This window comes from Microtus oregoni, unplaced genomic scaffold (genome assembly GCF_018167655.1).
Source record: "Microtus oregoni isolate MIOR12 unplaced genomic scaffold, Mior012 000043F_ref0000047, whole genome shotgun sequence".
Taxonomy (NCBI): domain Eukaryota; kingdom Metazoa; phylum Chordata; class Mammalia; order Rodentia; family Cricetidae; genus Microtus; species Microtus oregoni.
The window spans coordinates 13921963-13944580 of record NW_024543210.1 but is presented as its reverse complement, the minus strand read 5'-3'; the positions used below and the strand labels follow the sequence as shown (position 1 = coordinate 13944580).

The 22618-nt window shown below is 41.2% G+C and overlaps 1 protein-coding gene across 2 annotated transcripts in view; it reads left to right on the top strand.

Moving 5' to 3' along the window:
* Nucleotides 1–22618, top strand: part of Ttc8 (tetratricopeptide repeat domain 8) — a 52551-nt gene that overhangs the window by 3174 nt on the left and 26759 nt on the right. Inside the window, exons 2-6 of one of the 2 annotated variants that reach the window (XM_041633266.1) lie at nt 17042–17162; nt 18120–18183; nt 18278–18437; nt 18646–18735; nt 19331–19375. In XM_041633266.1, the coding sequence (XP_041489200.1) occupies nt 17042–17162; nt 18120–18183; nt 18278–18437; nt 18646–18735; nt 19331–19375 (480 nt within the window). Of the gene's footprint in view, nt 1–17041; nt 17163–18119; nt 18184–18261; nt 18438–18645; nt 18736–19330; nt 19376–22618 lie in introns of those variants that run through there. The other variant, XM_041633267.1, reaches the window with a different exon arrangement.

Below are 22618 nucleotides of genomic sequence, written 5' to 3'. Positions count from 1 at the left end.
ACTCTCTCATGGTTCTCTCTTCTTAAATGATGCTAGCTCGTGTCAACCTGACAAAACACTAGCATTTCTTGAACTTCCTCCTTTCAGAATCCTTTCGGTTTATTTTAATTGCCATTCCTGGGCTATCAAACTGATTTTGGTGTGAATGAGTTTCTTTGGAGCAGTTCCCAGACACATAGTGGGACAAAGAAATGCAAATGCTTCTTTTCTATGCCAGTGGGTTCATTTTGGCCCCTGCTTTTCTCTCTCCTCAAATACAGGTAAGAACATTTGTTTTCAAAAGTAATTTTTTTTCACCTTGGATTTCTTTATTTTTATTCCATATAGATGAAGGAGCTTTGGTAAAGTGATTTGATATTTCTTACTCGTGTAAGCTGGGCCAGGGAGCATCAAAAGATAACATATGTCTTCATATGTGGACCTATTGGATGAAGCCTGTCTCTATTTCATCTGACTCATTTTTTCTTCTCACAGGTCTAGGAATTGAGCCTAGAACCTTGTGCATGCCAGGCAAATGCTCCACCCGAGTTGCTTCTTCTCGTCTGCTTTCATTGCACATGTGATACCTGTGAAATAGTACTATCAAGAATCCTTAGTGCCTTGCATTTTTAGTAGGACATCAGATTTTATTTATTTTTAATTCTAGCCAAAGTTAGGATAAGTCAGGGCAGTTGGGCTTCCCACAGAAGCATCCAGACCAGGAACAACATGTTTCTTGTTTTATTTGGCTACGGAAGGGCCAAGAGTGGGGTGAATATAAGATATGTGGTTTTGGTAATGGAGAAGCATTCTAAGAGAGCATGGCTTGTGAATTCTTTTCCCCAGAAACAGTATGATTAACAGTGAGAGACAGAAGCCAGGATCCCTAAGCTTGGAGGATATGGAAGTTGGGTCTCCTAAGAGTAAAGCCAGAGAGATAGTGGGTTCATTTATCATAGTTTTCTCCCATTAGAAAAAAAAGATGACCAATTACAGCGAGGAGCCCTGTCTTTTGTTTTAATTGTGACTAAAAATGTGGCAAGAAGTGATTAGATGTGAAAGGAGGAGACACAAAGCCACCTGGCAGAGCAGTGTGACCTAGAGGGAGGGCTGGCTTCCCAGGCTCCTGTTGATCGTCCTGATTAGTGGCCTAATCTGATTACTGTTCTTTGTGTTCCATATGTCAGATTAATGGCCTTCAAGACAGTGCTGAATGTAGAGGCCCTCTCTAACTACACATTCCCTACAGCAACAGCATGGAACTCGGATAGGCAGTGGGGTTTAAAAGAAGACACTCTGTTCTTGAATGGGGTAGCTTTCTGAAGGCGGAAATATTTGGTGTGTTTACTTTTTCCTCTCCTACCTGAGTCTCCCCTTACACAGACAGATATTACAAAGAGGAAGGCAAATGATTGGAAGATGAAAGATAGGAAACAAGTTGTCTTCGGTGAGTGAGTAGTGCAATGATTTGATGGTACAGCCCCCACTCCCACCCCCGCCCCAGTTTGTCTTTCTGTCCAATTACCTAATTTGTTTCCTCTTTGGGGCCATGGAGGCTTCATCCTTTGGTTTCATCTGTACGTGCCAGACACTTGGTTGCCTGCGTTTCTGTCCTCCCGGATTATGCAGATTGCATTGCCACACGGCTGCTTGGTCACTTGACCTCCTAGCCTTTTGAAACCCACCCATCTTTGTTGCCTTACAGGCTTCTCCTTGCTGCTATGACTAAATTCTGAATGACAGTACTGCAGTTTTAGATCTGGGCAGGCTCATTAGCCTGAGTAAGTGTTGGTGATAATTAGGAAGTTGTGTTCAGAAATATCTGGAGATTCAGTTCCCTGAAGGAATAACAACGGCGTAAGAGAAACATCCCCCAGGGAGGAAGGAAAGAGACTTTCCTAGTTGCTGTGACCAAAATACCTGACAAGAAGCCATTTAAAGGAGGAAATGTTTTTCTTGGTTTACAGTCTTAGGAGATACAGTCCACTGCAGTGGGGAGCACATGGTGGCCGGAGAAGGAGGCTAACAAATCACTTTGCTTCTTACTGAGAGAGCTGAAAGTAGTAAATGCTCATTTGTCAACCCGCTTCTTTCTTTGTATTCAGCTCAGGACCCCAGACCGTGGAGCAGTGCCAACAGTATTTAGGATGGGTCTTCCTACCTCTCAATTTACTTAATCTGGAAAATCCCTCATAGACTCGTCCAGAAAATGTGTCTCCTAGGTGCTTCTGTCAAGTTGACCATCACTTTAATCTGTCACAGAGACAAACTGCTGGAGAAGAGTAAGAGTAAGAGCTGATCTCCATGAGGTTTCTAGTTTTTACAGACATAGTTGGAAAATTCCATAGGCAAGAACAATGATAATATGCATATCAAAATCACAAAAAGGGCAGGTAGAACCTGACAAAGCTGTACTCTGGAACAGGTGACCCGACCCAGGGAAGAGCCAGCATCCAAGGGGAAGTACCTGACATTCCAAACCATTAGCTAAAGTTACAAACCATCTCTGAATCCTGGATTTACCCAGTCTCCTCATCTAATCTCTTTGGTGATAACCAGCTTGGGGCGCGTCCAGATTTGTTTGTTAGCAAAGGCGGGGCATGCTGCCTTCCTGCTCAGTGCCTGTCTTCTATAGAAATTTCTATGTGGTCTGTTAGCAGGTAATTTTGTGGGACTGACTCTGTAAATTTGCCTGTTAGAACAAAGAACAAATTTGCCTGTTGTTGCTGTAAGGCCTCATGGTGTGGGGGAATGGAACAAGGTCATTCTGTTGCCCTGCGGAAGGCACACTACTGAGGTGTTTTGGAATGAATCCCATTTTGAATGGAAGAATCATGTCTTCACAGGTTTCCACAGATATGACAGCGACTTTTCCGAAAGACAAGTGTTCTTGCAGCTCTGCAAAATGGGTTATTTCATATGGATGTACACACTTCCTGTGGGCCTGTCTATTGGTCTGTCAGCTGTGCATTCCCTGTATTGTCATGTAGGCTTTCTCTTCCCTCCTCTCCTCCCAACCTCTGCCTCCCCTCTACCCACCCCAGTTCTTCTCCTCCATTTCTATTCAGAAAAGAGCAGGCCTTCCATAGATATCAACAAAACACAGCATATTAAGTTGCAGTAAAACTAAGTGCCCCCCCTTATATTACAGCTGGGCAAGGCAATATGAGGAATAGAGTCCCAAAATCCATCAAAGAGTCAAAGACAGCCCCTTCTCCCACTGTTAGGAGTCTCACTAGAAGACCAAGCTATACAACTGTCACATATAACCAGAGTGCCTAGGTCAGTCCCATGAAGACTTCCTGGTTATTAGTTCAGTCTCTGTGAGCTCATTTGAGCCCAGGTTAGTTCATTCTGTGGGTTTTCTTATGAAGACCTTGACCCCTCTGGTTTGTACAATCCTTCCCTATCTCTTCAGCAGGATTCCTTGAGCTGGGCCTAATATTTGGCTTTAGGTCTCTGCATCTGCTTCTATCAGCTGCTGATGAAGCCTCTCTGATGACAATTGGGCTAGGCATCAATACTGTTGGTCTTTCTGGGTCTGGGTTGCCTCCCTCAGGGCGATTTTTTCCAAGTTCTGTTCATTTGCCTTCAAATTTCATGATGTCATTGTTTTTAACAGCTGAGTAATACTCCATCGTGTAAATGTACCACATTTTCATTATCCATTCTTTGGTTAAGGGGCATTTAGGTTGTTTCTGGGCTCTGGCTATTGTGAATAAAGCTGTTATGAACATAGTTGAGAAAGTTTCTTTGTGGTATGATTGAGCATCTTTTGGGTATATGCCCAAGAGTGGTATAGCTGGATCTTGAGGTAGATTGATTTCCAGTTTTCTGAGAAACCACCACACTGATTTCCAGAGCATCTGTGCAAGTTTGAACTCACCAGCATGAACTGTCACTTGTGTTTTTGATCTTACCCATTCTGACAGGTGTAAGATAGAATCTTAGCGTCATTTTTATTTGCATTTCCCTGGGTGCTAAGGATGTTGAGCATTTGTTTAAGTGTTTCTTGACCATTTGAGATTCCTCTGTTGAGAATTCTCTGTTTAGATCTGTACCCCATTTTTTTAAATTGGGTTATTTGGTTTTTGATTTCTAGTTTCTTGACCTGATATTTGGCAAAGAAGCCAAAATTATACAATGGGGAAAAAAAGCTTCTTCAAATGGTGCTGTTTTAACTGGATGTCAGCATGTAGAAAAATACAGGTAGATCTATATCTATCATCATGCACAAAAACTCAAGTCCAAGTGGATCAAAGTCCACAACATAAATCCATAGACACTGAACCTGATAGAAGGAAAAGTGGGGAATAGCCTTGGGCACATTGGCATAAGAGACAGCTTCCTGAACAGAACACCTGAATAGCTCAGGTACCAAGTTTGACAATTAATAAATGTGACCCCATGAGACTAAAAAGCTTCTGTAGGGCAAAGGACACCACCAATAGGACAAAATGGCAGCCTACAGAATGGGAAAAGAGCTTTGTCACTATCATATCTGACAGAGGGCTGATTTCCAAAATATATAGAGGAATGAATTTAATCACACAGAAAATATAATTTAGACAGACTCCAAGTTAAAGGCTGCAGTGTTTTCTAATTAAAGTATTGCCCTAATTTTAAATTAAAATTTAGCCTTAAATTAAAATGTTTAATTGAAATGAAAAATTCTTTTCTCTCATGGTTGTGCTCCTGATGGGCCTTCAAATGACACATGCCTGCCCTTTGTCTGTATCTTGTGGTGGTCAGTTTTCCTCTCTTGATATCATCTCATATACTTAGCATAGGGAATGCTCTCAGCTCAGGGTGTCTAGGCTTAAACACTGCCTCCACACCTTGATCTCACTCGTAGTGAAAATGGTACTATACCTATATGCCAAGGAGTTATGTGAACCCTTGTTGTTTAAGAGATCCAGACAAATCTCCCCCTCCTCGGACTTCCTTCTCATTTCCTATGTTTTCTGCCCTACCTCTTTCCCCTCCACCTGAGTTCTCTGAAATGTGTTCACTCCATAACCACAGCACCGCCGGGCGGTGGTGTCGCACGCCTTTAATCCCAGCACTCAGGAGGCAGAGGCAGGCGGATCTCTGTGAGTTCGAGGCCAGCCTGGTCTACAAGAGCTAGTTCCAGGACAGGAACCAAAAGCTACGGAGAAACCCTGTCTCGAAAAATCAAAAAAAAAAAAATCGACATAACCACAGCACCTAGCACATTATGTTGTAGTTTATTTAATTTTGCATATTCCCCTGTAGAGTGTTTGCAGCATCTTGGTGGGTGCCAGAACTGCCAGGAACAGGCTGCGGAATGAACATGTTCTCTGTCTCGCACCCTTTTAGGCCTTGCCTCTGTTTTCCATCCACATTTTCACCCACATAACCAGCCCCCTACTCTGTCCTCCCCACCCTCTGGGCCTCTCATTTTCTTCTCTGACATCTTGTTTTCCTACCTGCTCCTCTCCTGCACAGTTACACATATGTCCTCAAGGGATAGATGGAAAAACAGGATAGAGGGATCACAAAGTCCTTCATCAATAAACAGAACCCAGTGAAGCTGAGTTGGTGGCTTCTGTTTGGGCCACTGGAGGAATCTAACTCCTGTTGGTAGAATAAGGAACACCAGGCAAAAGCTTTGTTAGAGATTTCTGTTCCTTTAGTTGTTTGCTCTTCCTTTTCAAACATTGTCTGCAATCGCCTTTGATCTTTGTTGTCGATCTTTCCCACTGTCTCAGTGAGGATTTCAGCTGCTGTGGAGACTCCATTACCTCAGCAACTCTTTTAAAGGAAAGCGTTTAACTGGGCGGCTTACAGTTCGGAGGTTCAGTCCATTGTCATCCTGTTGGCATGAAGGCAGACTTGGTGCTGGAGCTCGAGAGTCCTACATCTTGATCGGCAGTCAACAGGAAGCAAACTGGGACACTGAGTGTTATCTTTAGCATATACGAGACCTTAAAGCCCCCTTCCACAGTGACACACTTCCTCCAACAAGTCCACACCTACTCCAGTAATGCCACATCTCCTAATAGTGCTACTCCCTTTGGAGGGTGTTTTCTTTTCAAACCACCATACCCATTTAATTCTATATTGGTCCTGTCTTACAGATATTCTAAACTTAATTTGGTTTTTCACTTTTTGAGGTACTAGAGATTATGGATCCAGGGTTGCATACTAACATACCTTATACCACTGAAATGTAATCCAGCCTCGCATCTAAACTTTACTTTTTACTTTGGCATGCCTTATTATTTCTGGCTTTTAAGAAAATTTAAATTTCCAATAAGCTGACAAAATGTGCTCTTGGTTCACACACATTTGTAGAACTGTGTTAGTTACTCCTCTCATTGCTGTAGCCAAACATTAACCAGAGCAGCTTAAGGAAGGGAGGAGTCTGTTTCGGTGGATGGTGCAGAGGAGCGCAGTGCACTGTAGCAGAGAAGGCAGGGGTTATGCATGGGCTGTGGCGCTAAAGAGGGAGTGGAGAAAGGACAGCCAGTGCTCAGCTGCCTTTCTCCCTTTCCCCTTGCAATCAGCCTTGGACCCCATCCTGCTGGTGGCCATGTCAGAGGAGTAGCAGGTGGCAGTTGACTTCAGGGGATAGGCCTACTAGGAAGCAAAGCACTGATGGGTGAATCTCAGGATAGGCAAGGCCCCCAGGGGCTTTAGCCCCAGAATGTCTCCTGCTACTGCGGTGCCTTTACATGTTTGCCGCTGCCATTTTTCTCTGGTATCTGGCTTGTTGTGAATGAACCTTGATGTAGTGCGATTATCTCATGGAAATATCCCGCGCTACTGGACATTTTTACCTGTGGATTACAAAGATGCTTTCCTCCTAAGTTGTATTGTTTAAAGTGTTATCCTCACCCCTGATAAAACAGTGGCTGCAGAGGATAGAAAATAGGAACAAGGAAAATCACACAGCTAGTTTCTCTTGAGGAGCCATATAGATTATGGTTTGGGTCAACGATTAAGAGAAGCAATTGAGTCCCAGAAGCTCTTAGCTCAAGTTCTTTTAATCTTAATGTTGAGAGATGTGTTTCATAGCTAAAACAAAGCCTTAAACAATGACTTAAGGTTAGGCTAAGATGTTTTTGTTAATGACTTTGAGGTAAAAAAAAATCTTGGAAAGCAATTTGAAGGCACACTTTTTAGTAGTTGAGTGAGGACTCATTGAGGTCAAGAAACAAGAGCGATGGCAGCCTGACTAAAGCTGGCTGACGTATCTTTCCTGCTAGGATGGGATGATGATTAATTCCTAGTGCCCATTTCTGCCCTCAGCTTCCTGGTATAAAAACTGCCGATGAGTAGCCGATGAGAGATATCCACCCTGGGGATTTCAAATAGAGCTGACTTGATATATATATATATATGTATATATATATATATACATATATATATACATATATATATATCTTTAAAAAGAATCTAATGAAAGCTTTTTTTTTTTTATAAGATTACCTTTTGAGCCAGGTGGTGGTGGCGCACACCTTTAATCCAGCACTCGGGATACAGAGACAGGTGGATTTCTGTGAGTTTGAGGCCAGCCTGGTCTACAAGAGCTAGTTCCAGGACAGGCTCCAAAGCTACAGAAAAACCTTGTCTTGAAAAAAAAAGATTACCTTTTGAGATAACTAATAAAATAATTTATTCTTTCTTTGTAACCATAAAATGCAGCCTGCCAGTAAAAGAACTGGCTGAGAAAAATACCTTGCTTGCTTACACTCAGTTAATCTATAACAAGTTGCTTGGACACGAATATATGTGGGTTCTTGGGACAATTTGTTTTTCATCTGTAGTATGTAAAAGTTTAATCATGTAAGGGATATGGAAGAATGCTGTGTTTTACTTGTATTCATTTGAAATTCACTTGAAATTCACATTGTAATTTTTATACTGTTTAAAAGATTTTGCTGGGGTATATATGCTATAAGGAGGGAAAAAATAAAGAGACGAGAGAAGGAAAACCCCAGGAAAGCTGTAGAAGGAAAGTTAGGAGGAAGACATCAAGAGAGACAGAAGGAAAACACCAGAAGAATAGAGTGGAACAAGCAACAGAAAGAAGACTAAAACAAAGAACTAAGCTTTGGCCCTTAGAAAAGTCCCCGTTTGTCTGTTTGTCCAGTGGTTTTCCTGCTCTGCATCTCCTCTTCACTTTCTCTGACCTGCTGAAAGCTTGCCATTCATCAGCACCCTGGGTGAGGTCCTGCCATGTTGGAGGTGTGTGTGTGTGTGTGTGTGTGTGTGTGTGTGTGTGTGTGTGTTTCCCTTTTCGCCAGCCCCAGAGAGTTAAGTTTTTCCCCCCATCGCAGCACCAGCTCCCCCAGAATTTTTACTCCCTCAGATAGAAAATTCAAGCTGAGTGATGAATTCGCCGACTCCGTGACTCTCCCTCAAACCCTGAGCTGCTGGACGCTGGTCCTTAAGGCAGTGGTACCATCCCATGATGGTGCTGCCTACATTAGTATGTGTCCTCTCTCCTAGGCTAAATCTTCCTAGAGACATTCTCACAGATTCACCCAAAGGTGTGCTTCCTTAATGCCCTAGGTATTTCTTAGTTCAGTCAAGGTACCCATCTAAATTAGTCAGCACTATGACCTTGAACGGATTACTGTCTTTAAATCTGTTTTCATTCTCTGTTTTGTTATCTCCGGATGATAATTCTTGATTCGTATTCTTGATTTGTGTAGACTGTTGTTATGACATCCGAATGAGATTGCCACACATACACAAGAAAGAATAGAAAGGTGTGTTTCCGGGATCTGCCATCTCCTCCCCTCTGTCTCACACTGCTGAAGTATGAGCCATGCTTAGGAAATTCGTGCTGCTTTTAGATCCAACTTGTAGTTGCTCTATGCTCTCCAGCTGCTGTTTTGTGTTTGGTTTATTAGTACATTGTAAGATCCTCTCTAAATTTGGTCCTTTGGGGTGGTCATTGTCCAGCCTGGCTCAGCCTTTTCCTCTCGTGTCCCTGTCATGAACCCTGCTAAAGAATTCATATATCTATCCACAGCTTGGCCTTTGCTTGTGCAGATAATGTATGTAATATATCCACAGTGTTCCTTTCAGATCGTAGCATTAGAGAGAGCAAGGATCTTTCTGTTTCTTAACATTTTCTCCACTAAAGCATGGCATAGATGACGTGTTTGGCTGCTGCTGCCTAGACATGGAAATGTAGATGTCTGTTGTAAGATCTGATTGACGAATGGTTTCCTATTTAAGTTGGAAAGAAAAGATTTAGGTGCCACATTTATCAACACCCAGCACTAATATAATATATACTATGTAGTCTTTATAAACATTTCTACAAGAACATTGTAGTTAGAATTAATTTCTTACTATCAGCCACTAATCTTATCGTGGTTATGTGGAATCAAAGGTTTATATTATCTGGATTTTCCTTCTGCCTCATGAGTGATTAAAGTCTAAATGTCTTGCTTTTGGAGGCAAGAAAATAGTTCCTTCGTATAGTTTAAAATTAATCTTATTTTCATAGTTATTGAGTCATTTTTCATGAATAAAGTTTATTGAAATAATTGTTTTTAAATTATTACTTCTACTTTCCTTTTGTATTGGCTTTTTAAAGTGTGTGTGTGTGTGTGTGTGTGTGTGTGTGTGTGTGTGTGAAGGAGTAGTTTAGGTGGTAGCAAGAGAACAACTTTTGGGAGTCAGTTCTGTTCTTCCATCATGTGGGTTCTGGATTTAAATCAAACTTAGGTCCTCAGGTTCGGTGGCAAATGCCTTTACCCACTGGGCTGTATCATGGGCCTTTTATTGACTTCTTTAAACAAGTAGTTGAGCTACATTTCTCTTTACTCTGGATAAGCAGAACTTTCTGATAAAAAAAAAAAAACAAGAATTTTCTGTGTATGCTGTTTTTGAGAGTACTTCTGGAAAAAGATTGCGATTTCTATTTCCAGTCTGGGACATGAGTAAAGAACATGCTCTGTGAGCATGAGGACCTGTGTTCAGATAGTCACCGTGTGCAGAAAGACTTGCAGTGTGTGGAGGTGAGCCCAGCACTGGGGTGGGGAGCAGAGATAGGTGGATCTCAAGGCTTGTTGGTCAGCCACTCTAGCTGACTCACGAGCTCTAAGTTGAGTGAGAGACCTTGTCTCAGAAAAAGTGGATGGAGAGGAAATCAGGAAGATCCCCAAAGTTAGCCTCTCTCCTCTGAATGCATAGACTCAGGGCCAAGGAACCCACCTTGTACATACACATGCATACACTACACATGCACACATGCAGTATTTAAACTGTCATTGAATACGTATTCACTAAGATCTTTTGATTTCAGAAATTGCATGTCTTAAAATGTTTACAACCTTTCATGCTTTCCAGGAACCAGCTCCCGATTTGCCAGTGTCTCAGGTAAAGGTTTAGCTGCAAACATTAAAGAGTAGCTTAGTTGCTATTGCTTATTTGCTACTGAAAATTAGAAAATGCTCTGTGTATCTGCTCATAGTATTAGAAACTTAGCTGCGTCTACCAGCTGTTCTGTTCTTTAGTGCATAAATAAACTTTCATTTTTCTAAAGCTTTTATTTAATAGCCTTGTAGAACCAATGTGACCTGCTTATTAAGACGTGGGCTTGTAGCAGTTGCCAAGTATGATGGAAAAAAAAAACATTAAAAACCCCATGGTGGTAAAAGGAATCAGACTTAGGAGGGAGTCAGGCTGTGGGCAGAGGCACAAGTATCTGCAGAACTGTGATGGGCAGCAGAGATTTTGAATCCAGTAGTCCCACTCTGCTTGCTTCTAACTGACCTGGTAGCTCTAACAGGGAGGACAAAGCTGTCCCAGTGAAGAAGGAAGAAAGGGAGAGGGAGAGAGGGAGGAAGGGACAGTGGCCAGATTGCCATGGCTGCTGGTTAGAGATGACGTCTAGAGAACTGCTAATGGGTAAGAAACAAGAATCAGAAGGCTCTGGAAGAGAAGAGGTTTCGTTTGGATCTAGCTATGGAGGATAGTACTTGACCAGTGAAACTTTTCGTCCAGAAGGCTTTCTATTGACTCTGAGAAGAGGAGAAGAGATACAGAGAGTAGTAAATCGAAGAGCTTAAATGTTACTCCATGCTTGCCCTGCCACCTGAGATACAGCGCTAGTAGCAGCATCTAAGAGAGTGATTTGAACTTCACTCAAGGTACTTCTGCTAGTGATCCAGTCTTTCAGAGTGGAAAACAAGTCGAGAGGTATTCTAATGGAGACCTCTGTATTAGACCAACACTGGAAAATGGCCCAAATGCGATTCTGAGCTCTGTATAGGCTGAAGATTATATTTTATAAACTATACATCTAGTTATTTCAAGACAGATCTAATCAGAAATGTAATGTGTTTCCAAATAAATGAGTATAGTTTTGCTCTTAGTCATCTGGAAGATTTTTATTAAAATTAAACTGAGGCATTAGGAATTTGCGTGTAAACATGGCTGAAAGCTGCCTGTGGTATTTAAACGTTTCAGACTAGCAAGAAGTTTCAAGAAGCCTTATATGTAGTAATAGTTTCTATTTTTGTTTCTGTAGATTCAATTATCACCAGGTAATGGTGTAAAAAAGGAGCAAGGCTGACCTCGTTCATATTTTCATGTTGTTTACAACTTGAAAAGAAATGAGACTTATGCTTGCTCTTTGCCACTGAGACAAAAAGGAAAAAAAACCTACCAAAAACAACTTAAAAGAGGAAGGTTTGATTTGCCTCCTGATTATTAGAGGGGCCTCTGTGGTTGGTGGCTGTTGGTTTGGAGCCTGTGGTGAGACAGAAGGGCATGGTGGCAGGGTTCAGAGAGAGTGAAAGGAATTGGGGACAGGATATGCCCTACAAAGGCAGGCCCCAGGCCTCCCATTTCTTCCAGCTAGACCTGTGCCCCACCCCTAATAGTCCTGCTATGAGGGTATAAGCAGAGAAGTCTTGTCATCTCTCAATAGTGCCACCAACTGGAGACTGTCATCTATACATGAGCATTGGAGATTGCATCACCAAACCCTAAAAGCCTCACAGGGACAACTTAATATATTGTGCCTAGAATTTCATTTTACAGGCAGACTGTCAAATATCTCTACCAGGTTTTTTGCTTTTTGTTTTAGTTTTAGTTTTTGTTTTGAGACAGGGTTTCTCTGTATAACAGCTCTGTCTATCCTGGAACTTGCTTTGTAGACCAGACAGGCCGTGAATTCAGAGATCTGCCTGCCTCTGCATCCCAAGTGCTGGGATTAAAGGTGTGCGCCATCACTGCCTGACTCTCTACCAGTTTTTTTTTATGATGTTCAAATCATATCAGAAAGATGATTTTCTTGGTTGATTTGTCCTAACAATCAGAAATTATTTCTCACATGCCTTAACTTTTTGGCCTTGAATTACTTATCAAAAGGAACAGAATAATTAAAGCGTATTTTCTCAGCTAATTGAGTTTTTATTTCATAAATGAAATTAGATTAACCTTAAGCTGGCAGGTCTGTGCCTCAAGGGTATGCTTTAGACATCTCAGGAGTGAGTAACTTGGGTGACCCCTGCCAGGTTGACTGTGCTCAGTGGAGGGCCCCCATCCAGCACAGAAAAGCATTGATGGGTTTTAAGAAAGGAAAAGAAAAAAAGAAGAGGCCATCAAGTTGGGAAGGTTGTGGGGCCTGGGATGAGTTGGTCAAGAAAGTGAATACGATCAAAATGCATTGTGTGGGATGATCAAAGAATTGATAATGCAGTGTGTGGGATGATCAAAGAATTGATAATGCATTGTGTAGAATTATCAAAGAATTGATAGGAACTGCAAAAGAGATGTTCAGGCAAGTAAATTAGCATGGTGATTACTCATTTAGGTTGGGAAAAACTGTTCTTCTTTATAAAATGTCCTAAGCATCTTTTTAGCATTATTGATTCTATAGACCTTGTAATATAAATATAGTCACTTGCATAAGTACCTGGTTGGTTTTTAAGCTGGATGACTGCAATTATTCAGTTGAACATAACACATAAAACAAACTTGTAGTTTTTTCATATTTAAGGGAAAATTAGAGATTCCTGTGTATATTTGATCATGTTTCTTTTATTTTAATATGCAGAGGACTTTAGAACTGTAAAACATATTTGGCTTATTTCCAAAAAATAATTTTTTTGAGCCAAAGCCCCATCTGCTGTTTTCATTAAAATCCCAAGAATTGCTCACATTGCCAGGAGTAGTGTTTTTTTTTTCTTCTAAGTACTCTGATGTGTAATCCAGCAGTAACATGTGATTTTCAAGGTCATTTTTTGTTAGGACAGAAGAACAATCAGGAAGATTAATTTTTCTGAAACACTGATGAAATTTTAAATCAAATAATGGTTTAAGTATGTGTTCTAGTTTGGTTTCTGTTGCTGTGGTAACCACTATGACCAAATGCAATGTGGGGAGGAAAGGGTTTATTTCATCTTAAACTACTTTTTATTCTAAGAGGGAGGAATCAGGACACAGTAACAGTAAGATTAAAGTGGAACCAAACTCACACAGTGTAAATGACTTATTGTCCACCGCCTAGGATTCACTCATGATCTGGGCTCCGATGTCTTGGGCGCAGGCTGACTCTCGTCCGTGATCTTGACATGTCCAACATGCCAGGGTTTCCACTGCAGCTGGGGCTGCGCCTTCACCAGTGGCCCCACTGACTTTGTTCAGGGGCCTCCAACCCTGCCGCACAGTAGCGGCCCTCAGATGCTCTCCATGACTCCCTTATGCTTTTAAAGCGTGTACCATGTGTGAGACTCCTACACATTGCCAAGCGTGGCTGCCAGCTTGAGCTGCAACCCTTGCCCTCCGTGGACCACAGCTTCTGTGTCTGACCCTGAGGAAGTATTTCCCAGAAGAGTTCACCTCAGGGATGCTCTTCTCTTGTTAATCGCAACTGATTTTTCAGTCCCAGATAATCCCAATAAAACTAATTTTTCAGTTCCCTAGATTTTTTAAAAATCCAAATGCATCACACAAACAGCCCAATAGAATATTTGAACTGACTCTCAAACTTCTCTCTAAAATTTCATGAGCCAGGCCTTCATTACCTGTGTTTCCGTCAGCATTATCTTCCAGCCTCCTGCAGAATAGCCCATTGAGTGCTGAGAACTCAGCGGTTTTTCTGACCCAGAGTTCCCAAAGCTTTCACAATCCTACCCAGAAGACTATCCAAGGCATAAAATCCACTTGGTCAGATCCATCACCGCAGCACCCCATGTTCCTGGTTCCAACTTCCTAGTTAGAGTCTTATTGCTGTGATAAATGCCAAAGACAAAAGCAACTTGGGGAGAAAGATTTACTATGGCACTTCCCAGTCTGTCTTTGAGGGGGAAGCCAAGGTGGGAACAGATGCAGAGGCCTTGGGGGAGTGCTGCTTTCCAACTTTCTCTCAAAGGCCTGCTCAGCCTGCTTTCTTATACAGCCCAGGACCACTGCCCAAGGGTGGCACCACCCACGGTGCTTTGAACCTTCCCACATCAATCATCACACAAGAAAATGCCTCGCTGACTTGCCTGCAGGCCAGTTTGATGGGACAAGTTTTCAACTGATGTTCCCTCATCTTAGTTTGTATCAAGTTCACAAAAACTAAGCAGCAATGTATGTTTTATTTCAGATCTCTAAAAGATCTTTTTGTGTGTGTGTGTATGTATGTGTATGATATGTGTATATATGTAAATGAATGCATGATGTGTATGTGTGTATGTATGAGATATCTATGTGTGTGTGATGTGTGTATATGTGTATGTGTGAGCATGTGAATGCCACAGCACATGTGTGGATATCAGAGGACCATTTGTTTAAGACAGGGTCTCTTGTTTGCCACTGCTTATAACAGGTTAGCTTCCTAAGAACTTGTAGTTTTTCCTGCCTCTTAGCTCCACCGTCCAGTGCAGAGATTGCAGATATGCATTACATGCATGCTGAGGACCTGAACACCAGGCCTCTCTCATGCTTGCACAGCATGCATTTTACCCACTGAGCAGTCTCCAGTCTCTTCAGATTTTTAATATCAAATTTTCATATCATTGCTTCCATTTCTTAAGACTTAAGTATTAAAAAGCATAGAGAGTGAAAAATAGATGTTCCTGCTGGACTTTTGATGTAGTTATCTATTTACTCAGGGCAGGGAGAATCATGGATTCACTTCCCTTGCTTTGATTATCTCAGCAAAGAAAATTTACATTATCTTAACATTTAAGAGGTTAATCGGGAACTAGATATCAAGCATAACAGATTGGACTATGAAACAGTGCTAACAACTCAAAGCTAGTTAAAATATGTTCATGGATGTTTAATAACTGATTATGTAAATGATGCCTAAAAATATAAAAATTTGACTTTTAAAAACTTGATGTAATATGAGTATGGTGGTACATGCCTATAATTCCAGCACTCAGGCTAAACCAGGGGGTCTAGAGTTCAAGGACATCCCGCTTATATTGTGAGACCCTGTCAGAGAAAGAGGTTGGGGGTTAGGTGAGAGAGGAGGGCAGATTGGTTGAGAAGGATTTAAGTTAGACTCCAAGTCATGGTCCAGAAGCTTCATTGGCTCCTCATTATCAGAATAAAAACCCCTAACCTTACCGTGACACACATGCTCTCTGGCTGGTCTCTCAGTCCAGATGGTTTCACCAGCATTCCAACAATCACAGCTACTGGGTGTTTCTAAACATGCTGTGAGCAGGTTTGCCTGACCTCAGAGCCGAAGCCTTCATCACTGTTATTGTAATCATCATTATTTTGAGACAGACTTATGTATTACAGTTTGACCTTGAACTTGCTGTGCAGTCAAGGAGGAACTTCTGAGTGCTGGGTTTACAAGCGTACACTACAATCTCGGCTGTTCTTTCTTTCTTTCTTTCTTTCTTTCAACCATTTTCTATAAAACCCATTTTCTTCTACCACACACTTGTCACCTAATCACATACTGCTGTGTGTTTTGCTGTTTAATCCACTGGATGATGGTGTGTTCAGGAATGGTAGGATCCATGTTGTGAGCTTGTTTCCCACTCAGCCTGATAGTGGGTGTATAATCTAAGAGGGCTTTAATAAAAAGACCAAGTGGGCAAAGTTCTGTACATGTGGGGACTTTGCAGACGTCCTGCAGTCTCATTGTTTCCCTCACAGCCAGACTCCTGGTATAGTGAGCTCCAGTCCCTCCCCAGATTTCTGCTATTTTTCCTGTAGACTGTAGAATCAGGCCTATGCCACCACTTCCAGACTCGCGTTCCTCTCAGATTGTGCAAAGGACACTGAGCATCATCGTCCTTGGCTTTTATTCTGGAAAAAACAAAGGCAGAAAGGTCAAGTTTTTGAGTAAAGCAATTTCATGTGTTTGGCAAGAAAGTTAAGTATGTACATCTTCATGATGCCCTTCTCAGGCTCCGACTAAGCTGATGATGCTTTCAGCCTAGAGCTTTAATTACTTTTCCATTCTCCGTTCTCGTCAGCCAGTTCTCCCTACTAGATCACAAAGCAGTGATTTGGAATCCAGAGAAATTGATCTTAGCTCGAATCAAGCAACATTTCCTGAATACCCAATTATGTATAAAAACCTAAAAGTCTAGAAAATGCAAGAGTAGACAAGGTTGAAATGCTTGTATTCTGGGGAACAGGGACTAACACATGCTCAGATAATCATACTACTTGTCAAATATGGTATGTGTAGAAGACCAGAAACCTAAAGGGAAAACTGTAAGAAAGACAAGAGGATGCCTGGGGGTTGGAAACTGAGAAGGACTTCCTGGATGTTATTGTCCTGAAGTAGAGTGCAGAGTACATTAACAAAACACACCTAGCTTCTTACCAAAGCTGTGTGAGATTTCTAACTTTTTATCTAAAATTTTGAATTTATTTTAAAACAAGCTTCTCATTTTACATATCAGTCAATCCCAGTTCCCACTCCCTTTCTTCTTCCCGCTCCACCCACCTTCCTCCTACCCACTCCTCAGAGAGTCAACGAAGTCTAGCACATCACTTTGAGGCAGAACCAAGGTCCTCTTCATTATATCTAGGCTGAACAAGGTATCCAAAAGGCCAGTTCAAGCACTGTGTTATTTTACCGAATGTTTTTTTCAATGCTTTTTAGGCAGCTTGGATTTTGAAAGCACGAGCGCTGACTGAAATGGTGTACATAGATGAAATTGATGTGGATCATGAAGGGATTGCAGAGATGATTCTGGATGAAAATGCCATTGCCCAAGTCCCACGTAAGTACTTACTGAGTTGAGTTAAAGGAAGGATATGGTATAGAAGAGGAACATGTGTGTATTCTGAATTTTATATAAACACATATATAATGGGATTGCCTTGGAGTCCAAGTCAGGGTCATAATATAAATAAATGGTATTGGAGGGACATCATAATATATGTTGGTTTGTTGGTAATTTATTGGTTGTTAAGATCTTATTTTCCTCATTGACTTGCTAACACATGTAAATTCTGGACACAATGTTTTATTTGTAGACATTTGTGTGAAAAATAATTAACCTTTGAGTCCAGAGCCATTGACTTAAACTCTGCTAATAAGGTGACCTGTTAGCTCAATTCCTTGAGCCTCTGTTAACTGGGTTAGTACTAAGCCTACCTTACAGACCGAATGATAGCCCAAATCAGTGACAGGGGCTCAGCTGTCAGAACACAGTTCGAGAGTGGAGTCATGTTAGAATTCTGAGTGCTTGTGAGAAAACTCCAAGAAAACAAGAGTCTTGTGACCCCAGTTTCTTCAAAACACAGAATTGTTCTTGGAATGGGTTTTCATGTTGCTCCCATGTGTAATGGATAGGAATAAGTCTACTTCAGCTGCCGTTGTTCATATCCCTCTGTGAAAAACATGTTTTTGCCACATGGGGCTTGTCCTTGTGGTTGAACATCTTGCTCATGTGATTTGTCTTAACCTCAGAGTGTACACTGTGTGATGCTCTGAATAAAGCTGGCTATTGCTTGAGACTTTAGTCTGCCTCGGTTTTAGGCCCCACTCTACCAGGTTCTTGCCGCCGACCAGAGCAGTACATGCGCCCTGATGATGAGCCTCCAACTCCTTTCCTCAAAGCATTTCCTGCCATACCCTCTTCTTCCCAGGCCAGGATAAGTCTGAAAATTAAGTTGCTAAGTGGATCTAAAAATTCATAAGTAATTGATAAGTTGATAACCATCCTATCTTGTAGGCCCTGGCACATCTTTGAAGCTCCCTGGAACTAACCAGGCAGGAGGACCGAGTCAAGCTATCAGGTCTGTATTTTAGTTCATCCCTCTGTCTCTAAATCCTGACCAGACTTTCCTTAATTGATCTTGTTTGTGTTATAACAGCTGTCAATCTCCATAGGCCAATCACTCAAGCTGGAAGACCCATTACGGGTTTCCTTAGGCCTAGCACACAGAGTGGAAGGCCCGGTACAATGGAGCAGGCCATAAGAACACCCAGAACTGCCTACACAGCACGACCTATCACTAGCTCATCTGGAAGGTTCGTCAGACTAGGGACGGTAGGTTCTGTCAGCTCTCCCAGGACCTTGTATTACTCAAGTAACTTTATGTTCCACTAGTATTACAGTGGAGAATTAAACAGAAATTCTGAAGGTAATTCTTGTTGTTCTATAATTTCTATAATTTACTATAATATTTATGCAGAAGAAACTCTTATGTTTCAAGAGAAAGTTTTCAATTTCTTCTTCTTGTCTTTTACTCTCACAGGCTTCCATGCTTACAAGTCCTGATGGACCATTTATAAATTTATCTAGACTGAATTTAACAAAATATTCCCAGAAACCTAAGTTGGCAAAGGTATGTGCTTCCAAAGCTTCTAAGTTATGCAGTAATGATAGAAGTATGATGACTTGGTTTTGGAAGAAATGGAGAATTTAGTTAGTGTAACATATAAAAATTCTCTTTGTCTTGAATTAGGTACAATTGATCAGAAATAAGTACATATGTAATTATTATAGGAAAGTCCCTTCCCCTAGTTAACAACAATAATTTGCAACAAAGAAAGCAGAGAGGCAGAGTCACCTTTGCAGACTGAAGCTTGAGGTTGTCTGGATGTGTTTGTTTTTCAGCTTGGACTGTTCTCAGAAAAATAATGTTCAACTCTTGTATGATTTAAGGATGTTCAAAGGGATGAAATATATATATATATATATATATATACTTAATTAGTAGTTAACTAGGCCTCTCAGTATTAAAAACAAAATTTATTGTGAGTTGCAGAATTTAAAAATGGATTATTATGACAAATGGCAGTCACCTTTATTACTTACCAATTTCTAGCACTTTAGAGTATCCTGCACTTTGAGTCAACTAAGTTTTGAGTTTTTGTATAACAATAACAAGTGTTTTATTAAAATAAAACTGAGTATATTTGACATTTTGTCTTTTCCAGGCTTTATTTGAATATATTTTTCACCATGAAAATGATATTAAGATGGTAAGTGATGAATTCCTGTTATTTTCTTTCCTAGGAGTTTTTCAGGCTTTCGAGCTTTAGATTTTGAAATATTCTATTTATTTCCTTAAAAAGGGGGAATCATTAAAAATGCGAGGAACCTAAAGTTTCAGTTTTAGTGAGGACATTTGTATAAATATAGACATGATAAGACTTATTCCTGGTTCATAGATTATGTAGCTGTCGTTAAAGGGCAAGATAACTGAAAATGTTTTCTTTATGCTAATAGTACCACTGGTCCATTGTTTTTGTAGACCACAGAGTATTAGAAGTTTACTAGCATGCGTTTCTGCTGTCTTCTGCCTCCTCTCCCATGAAGATTTCAAACACACAAAAGCAGAAATAATAACACAAGGAGCCCACGTTACTCCTATCTAGCTTTAGCTAGCGTCACTTTTCATGCTAGCTTCTCACTAATGAATTTTGAGGTTATATGCATCTGATTTTCCAAATTTGCCTCAATTTATATAAGCCGATATATAAATGAGGAGAAGTCTCACGAAGTTGTTTAAGTCAAATGAAGTCAATTCTATAATATCAGATAACAATTTCCCCAATTTCTTATGAGTCCAGGAAAAACACTATGTTCACATGTTGAGTGTTCAGGAAAATACTTTCCTCAGTTATGTTTCCTATGTGTCAGCCACAATTCAGTGTATAGGGCAAGCTAATGAAAATATGATACCACACCTGCTTCTGTGAGCTTTCCATTCTAACGTAGAAACTAAAATTGACATAAACTGGCCCTGGGAGTGGAGGTGTACACCTGCGGTCACAGCACTCAAGAGGCCGCATCCGGAGAATCATGAGTTAAGAGTAGTCGGAGCTACGGAGTAAGACCTGTGTGAAAACAAACAAATGAGAGTTGATTGCTAGACTGAGGAGAGCCAAGGGAAGACAGGAGTGATGGATGCTGGCAAACATCCACCGAGTGAGCAGGGTTTCCTGGAAATGCTGCAAAAGAGCTGTAGAGAAATTGAAAATCACAAAAGAGACCGGAACAATCGCTGAATAAGACTTATCTTCAAAAACAAGGGCACTGAAGAGATAGTATAAAGAAATGACTGAACTTGATGATGGGCTTCATGTTGAGGACATCAAGGGAAGGGACACCAGTCAGAGCTGCCACCTAGGGTGCTGTGAGGGTAATTGATAGCTTTACTGACAGACCTGGGATTGACTCACCAGTTTATAATGAAGCTGCATAATTGACTCAAAGAGTTTTGTGTTTGATGTGACTCTGGGAATTTGTATCTCTGTGTGGAGATAAAATTGCATGCCCTAAGGAGTAGGGTACAGGTATACATCTAAGAGCCTAGGCCAGATACAGAGAATGTGGGACTCACCTGTGATGAAGAAGTCAAGTGTGTGGTCACATAGGGAACAGCGGAGTCTAAGGTTAGCGCACCAAGAAACCATATGCGTTTCTGTAAACAGAACCCAGTGGTTTCACTTGCTATACGGCTCATAGAGCCTTTTAGTGGAATGATATGTAATGCTACCCAAATCCAATCCATTTCACAAATGAGCAAATCTCTAATTATTAAATTGTCACAAATCTGTTTTTAGAAGGGTTTTTTTTCTCTCCTTTGTTTTCTGAAACAGGATCTCACTATGTAGCCCACACTGACCTCAGACTCTCGCTCCTGCCTCTGACCACCAAGTGCTCGGATTACAGGTGTGAGCCATCACATCTGACTTTATACTCTAGGGTTTTTGAAGAATAATTCATTTACTGAGGGAATATCTGCTCTTTCATCCACTGTCATTTTGAGTGACACAGCATGCCAGCCACCATTTCAGTCCTGAGATCAAGGACGGAGAGGGAGGCCGGCCGACCCAAGTCTTTGCTCTTTATATAGTTATATCTGCAAATCATATTCTCATTGACCTAGAAATGGAAATACAAAGAGGGCTTCTCTTTATTAATTACCTGTGTAACTTAGTAGCAATGGTGTGTGGGTCTATGCTACACTTCCAAGATGAGAATCCCCAGGGGAGGTGGTGACTCTGCTGTTGTTAAGAACTCCACAGGCGATGCTAGTGTTCATGATGACTGGGAACTACTGCTCTAGGACGTATGTTGGAATTACAGAAACACTAGGAAACATGTATTCAGATGTGAGAAATAGAGTTGAACATTTGAAAGCTTAAATTCCATGTAACAACCTCTCCAGGGAAGGAAGTTCATCAAAAGAAATTAGCAAATTAGTTTAAAGAAAGCATCACAAAATGACCTTTAAATATATCCCAGGAACAAGAAAATGATGCCAAATCTTACTGGGAGCCAGAGTCTCCTTCTATAAATTTTGTAAGATTATGTCCATGAATAATGAAAGACTTAATATATTCAAAACAAGTGGTGCTGAGCAGAATGTAAAACTCTTTGTGGTAGATCTCTTTGAATCACTAGATGAACTGGGGGAGCTTGTTTGGGGACATTCTTCTGTGCATTGGATTAACGAGTTACTAAAATTTAAACTACTTTAAACTAGGGCTGGGGGATGGCTCAGTAAAGTGCTTGCCTCATAAGCCCAAGGACCTGAGTTTCATCCCCAGAGCTCATATGGTGGCATGTGCCTATAATCTCAGTGCTGGGGCAGCAGAGATGGAGACGGCACTTTCCTGGGGACTTGCTGGCCAGCCTAAACTAATTGATGAGCCAGCCTAGAGACCCTGTCTCAGAGAAAAAGAAGCTGGCTCTGACGGGATCACGCTCAAGGTAGACCTTTGCCTTGCACAAGCATGGACACGTGCACATGTGTACACACATACAAGCATACAGAGTTCAACAGTTAAACTTACCAATCACGATGGTAAGAAATTGACTGGTTCTTATATGTAATTTCTATATAGTGGTGAGCAGGCAAAAATGCACCTGCAGGGTGATTGTAAATGTTGTTTGTCATATATAAAAAAGATGATCTGAATATTTTAGAACGCCTTTTCTGGCATATATGCGGTATGCATATGCGTTCGTATGTGTATGGACACGCATGTATCATTGTGTGTGTGCTTGCATACACATGGAGGCCCACAGTTGATGTTAAGTATCTTCCTTGATTACAGTGTACTGTATATGTGGAGGCAGAGTCTCACACTAAACCAGGACCTTGCCGTTCCAGCTAGTCTAGCATACTAGACTTTGCCCCCCACTATCCTCGCCGCCGCCTTGTGATCTGGGATTATAAACAGCTCACCACACACAATCAACTTTTCTCTGGG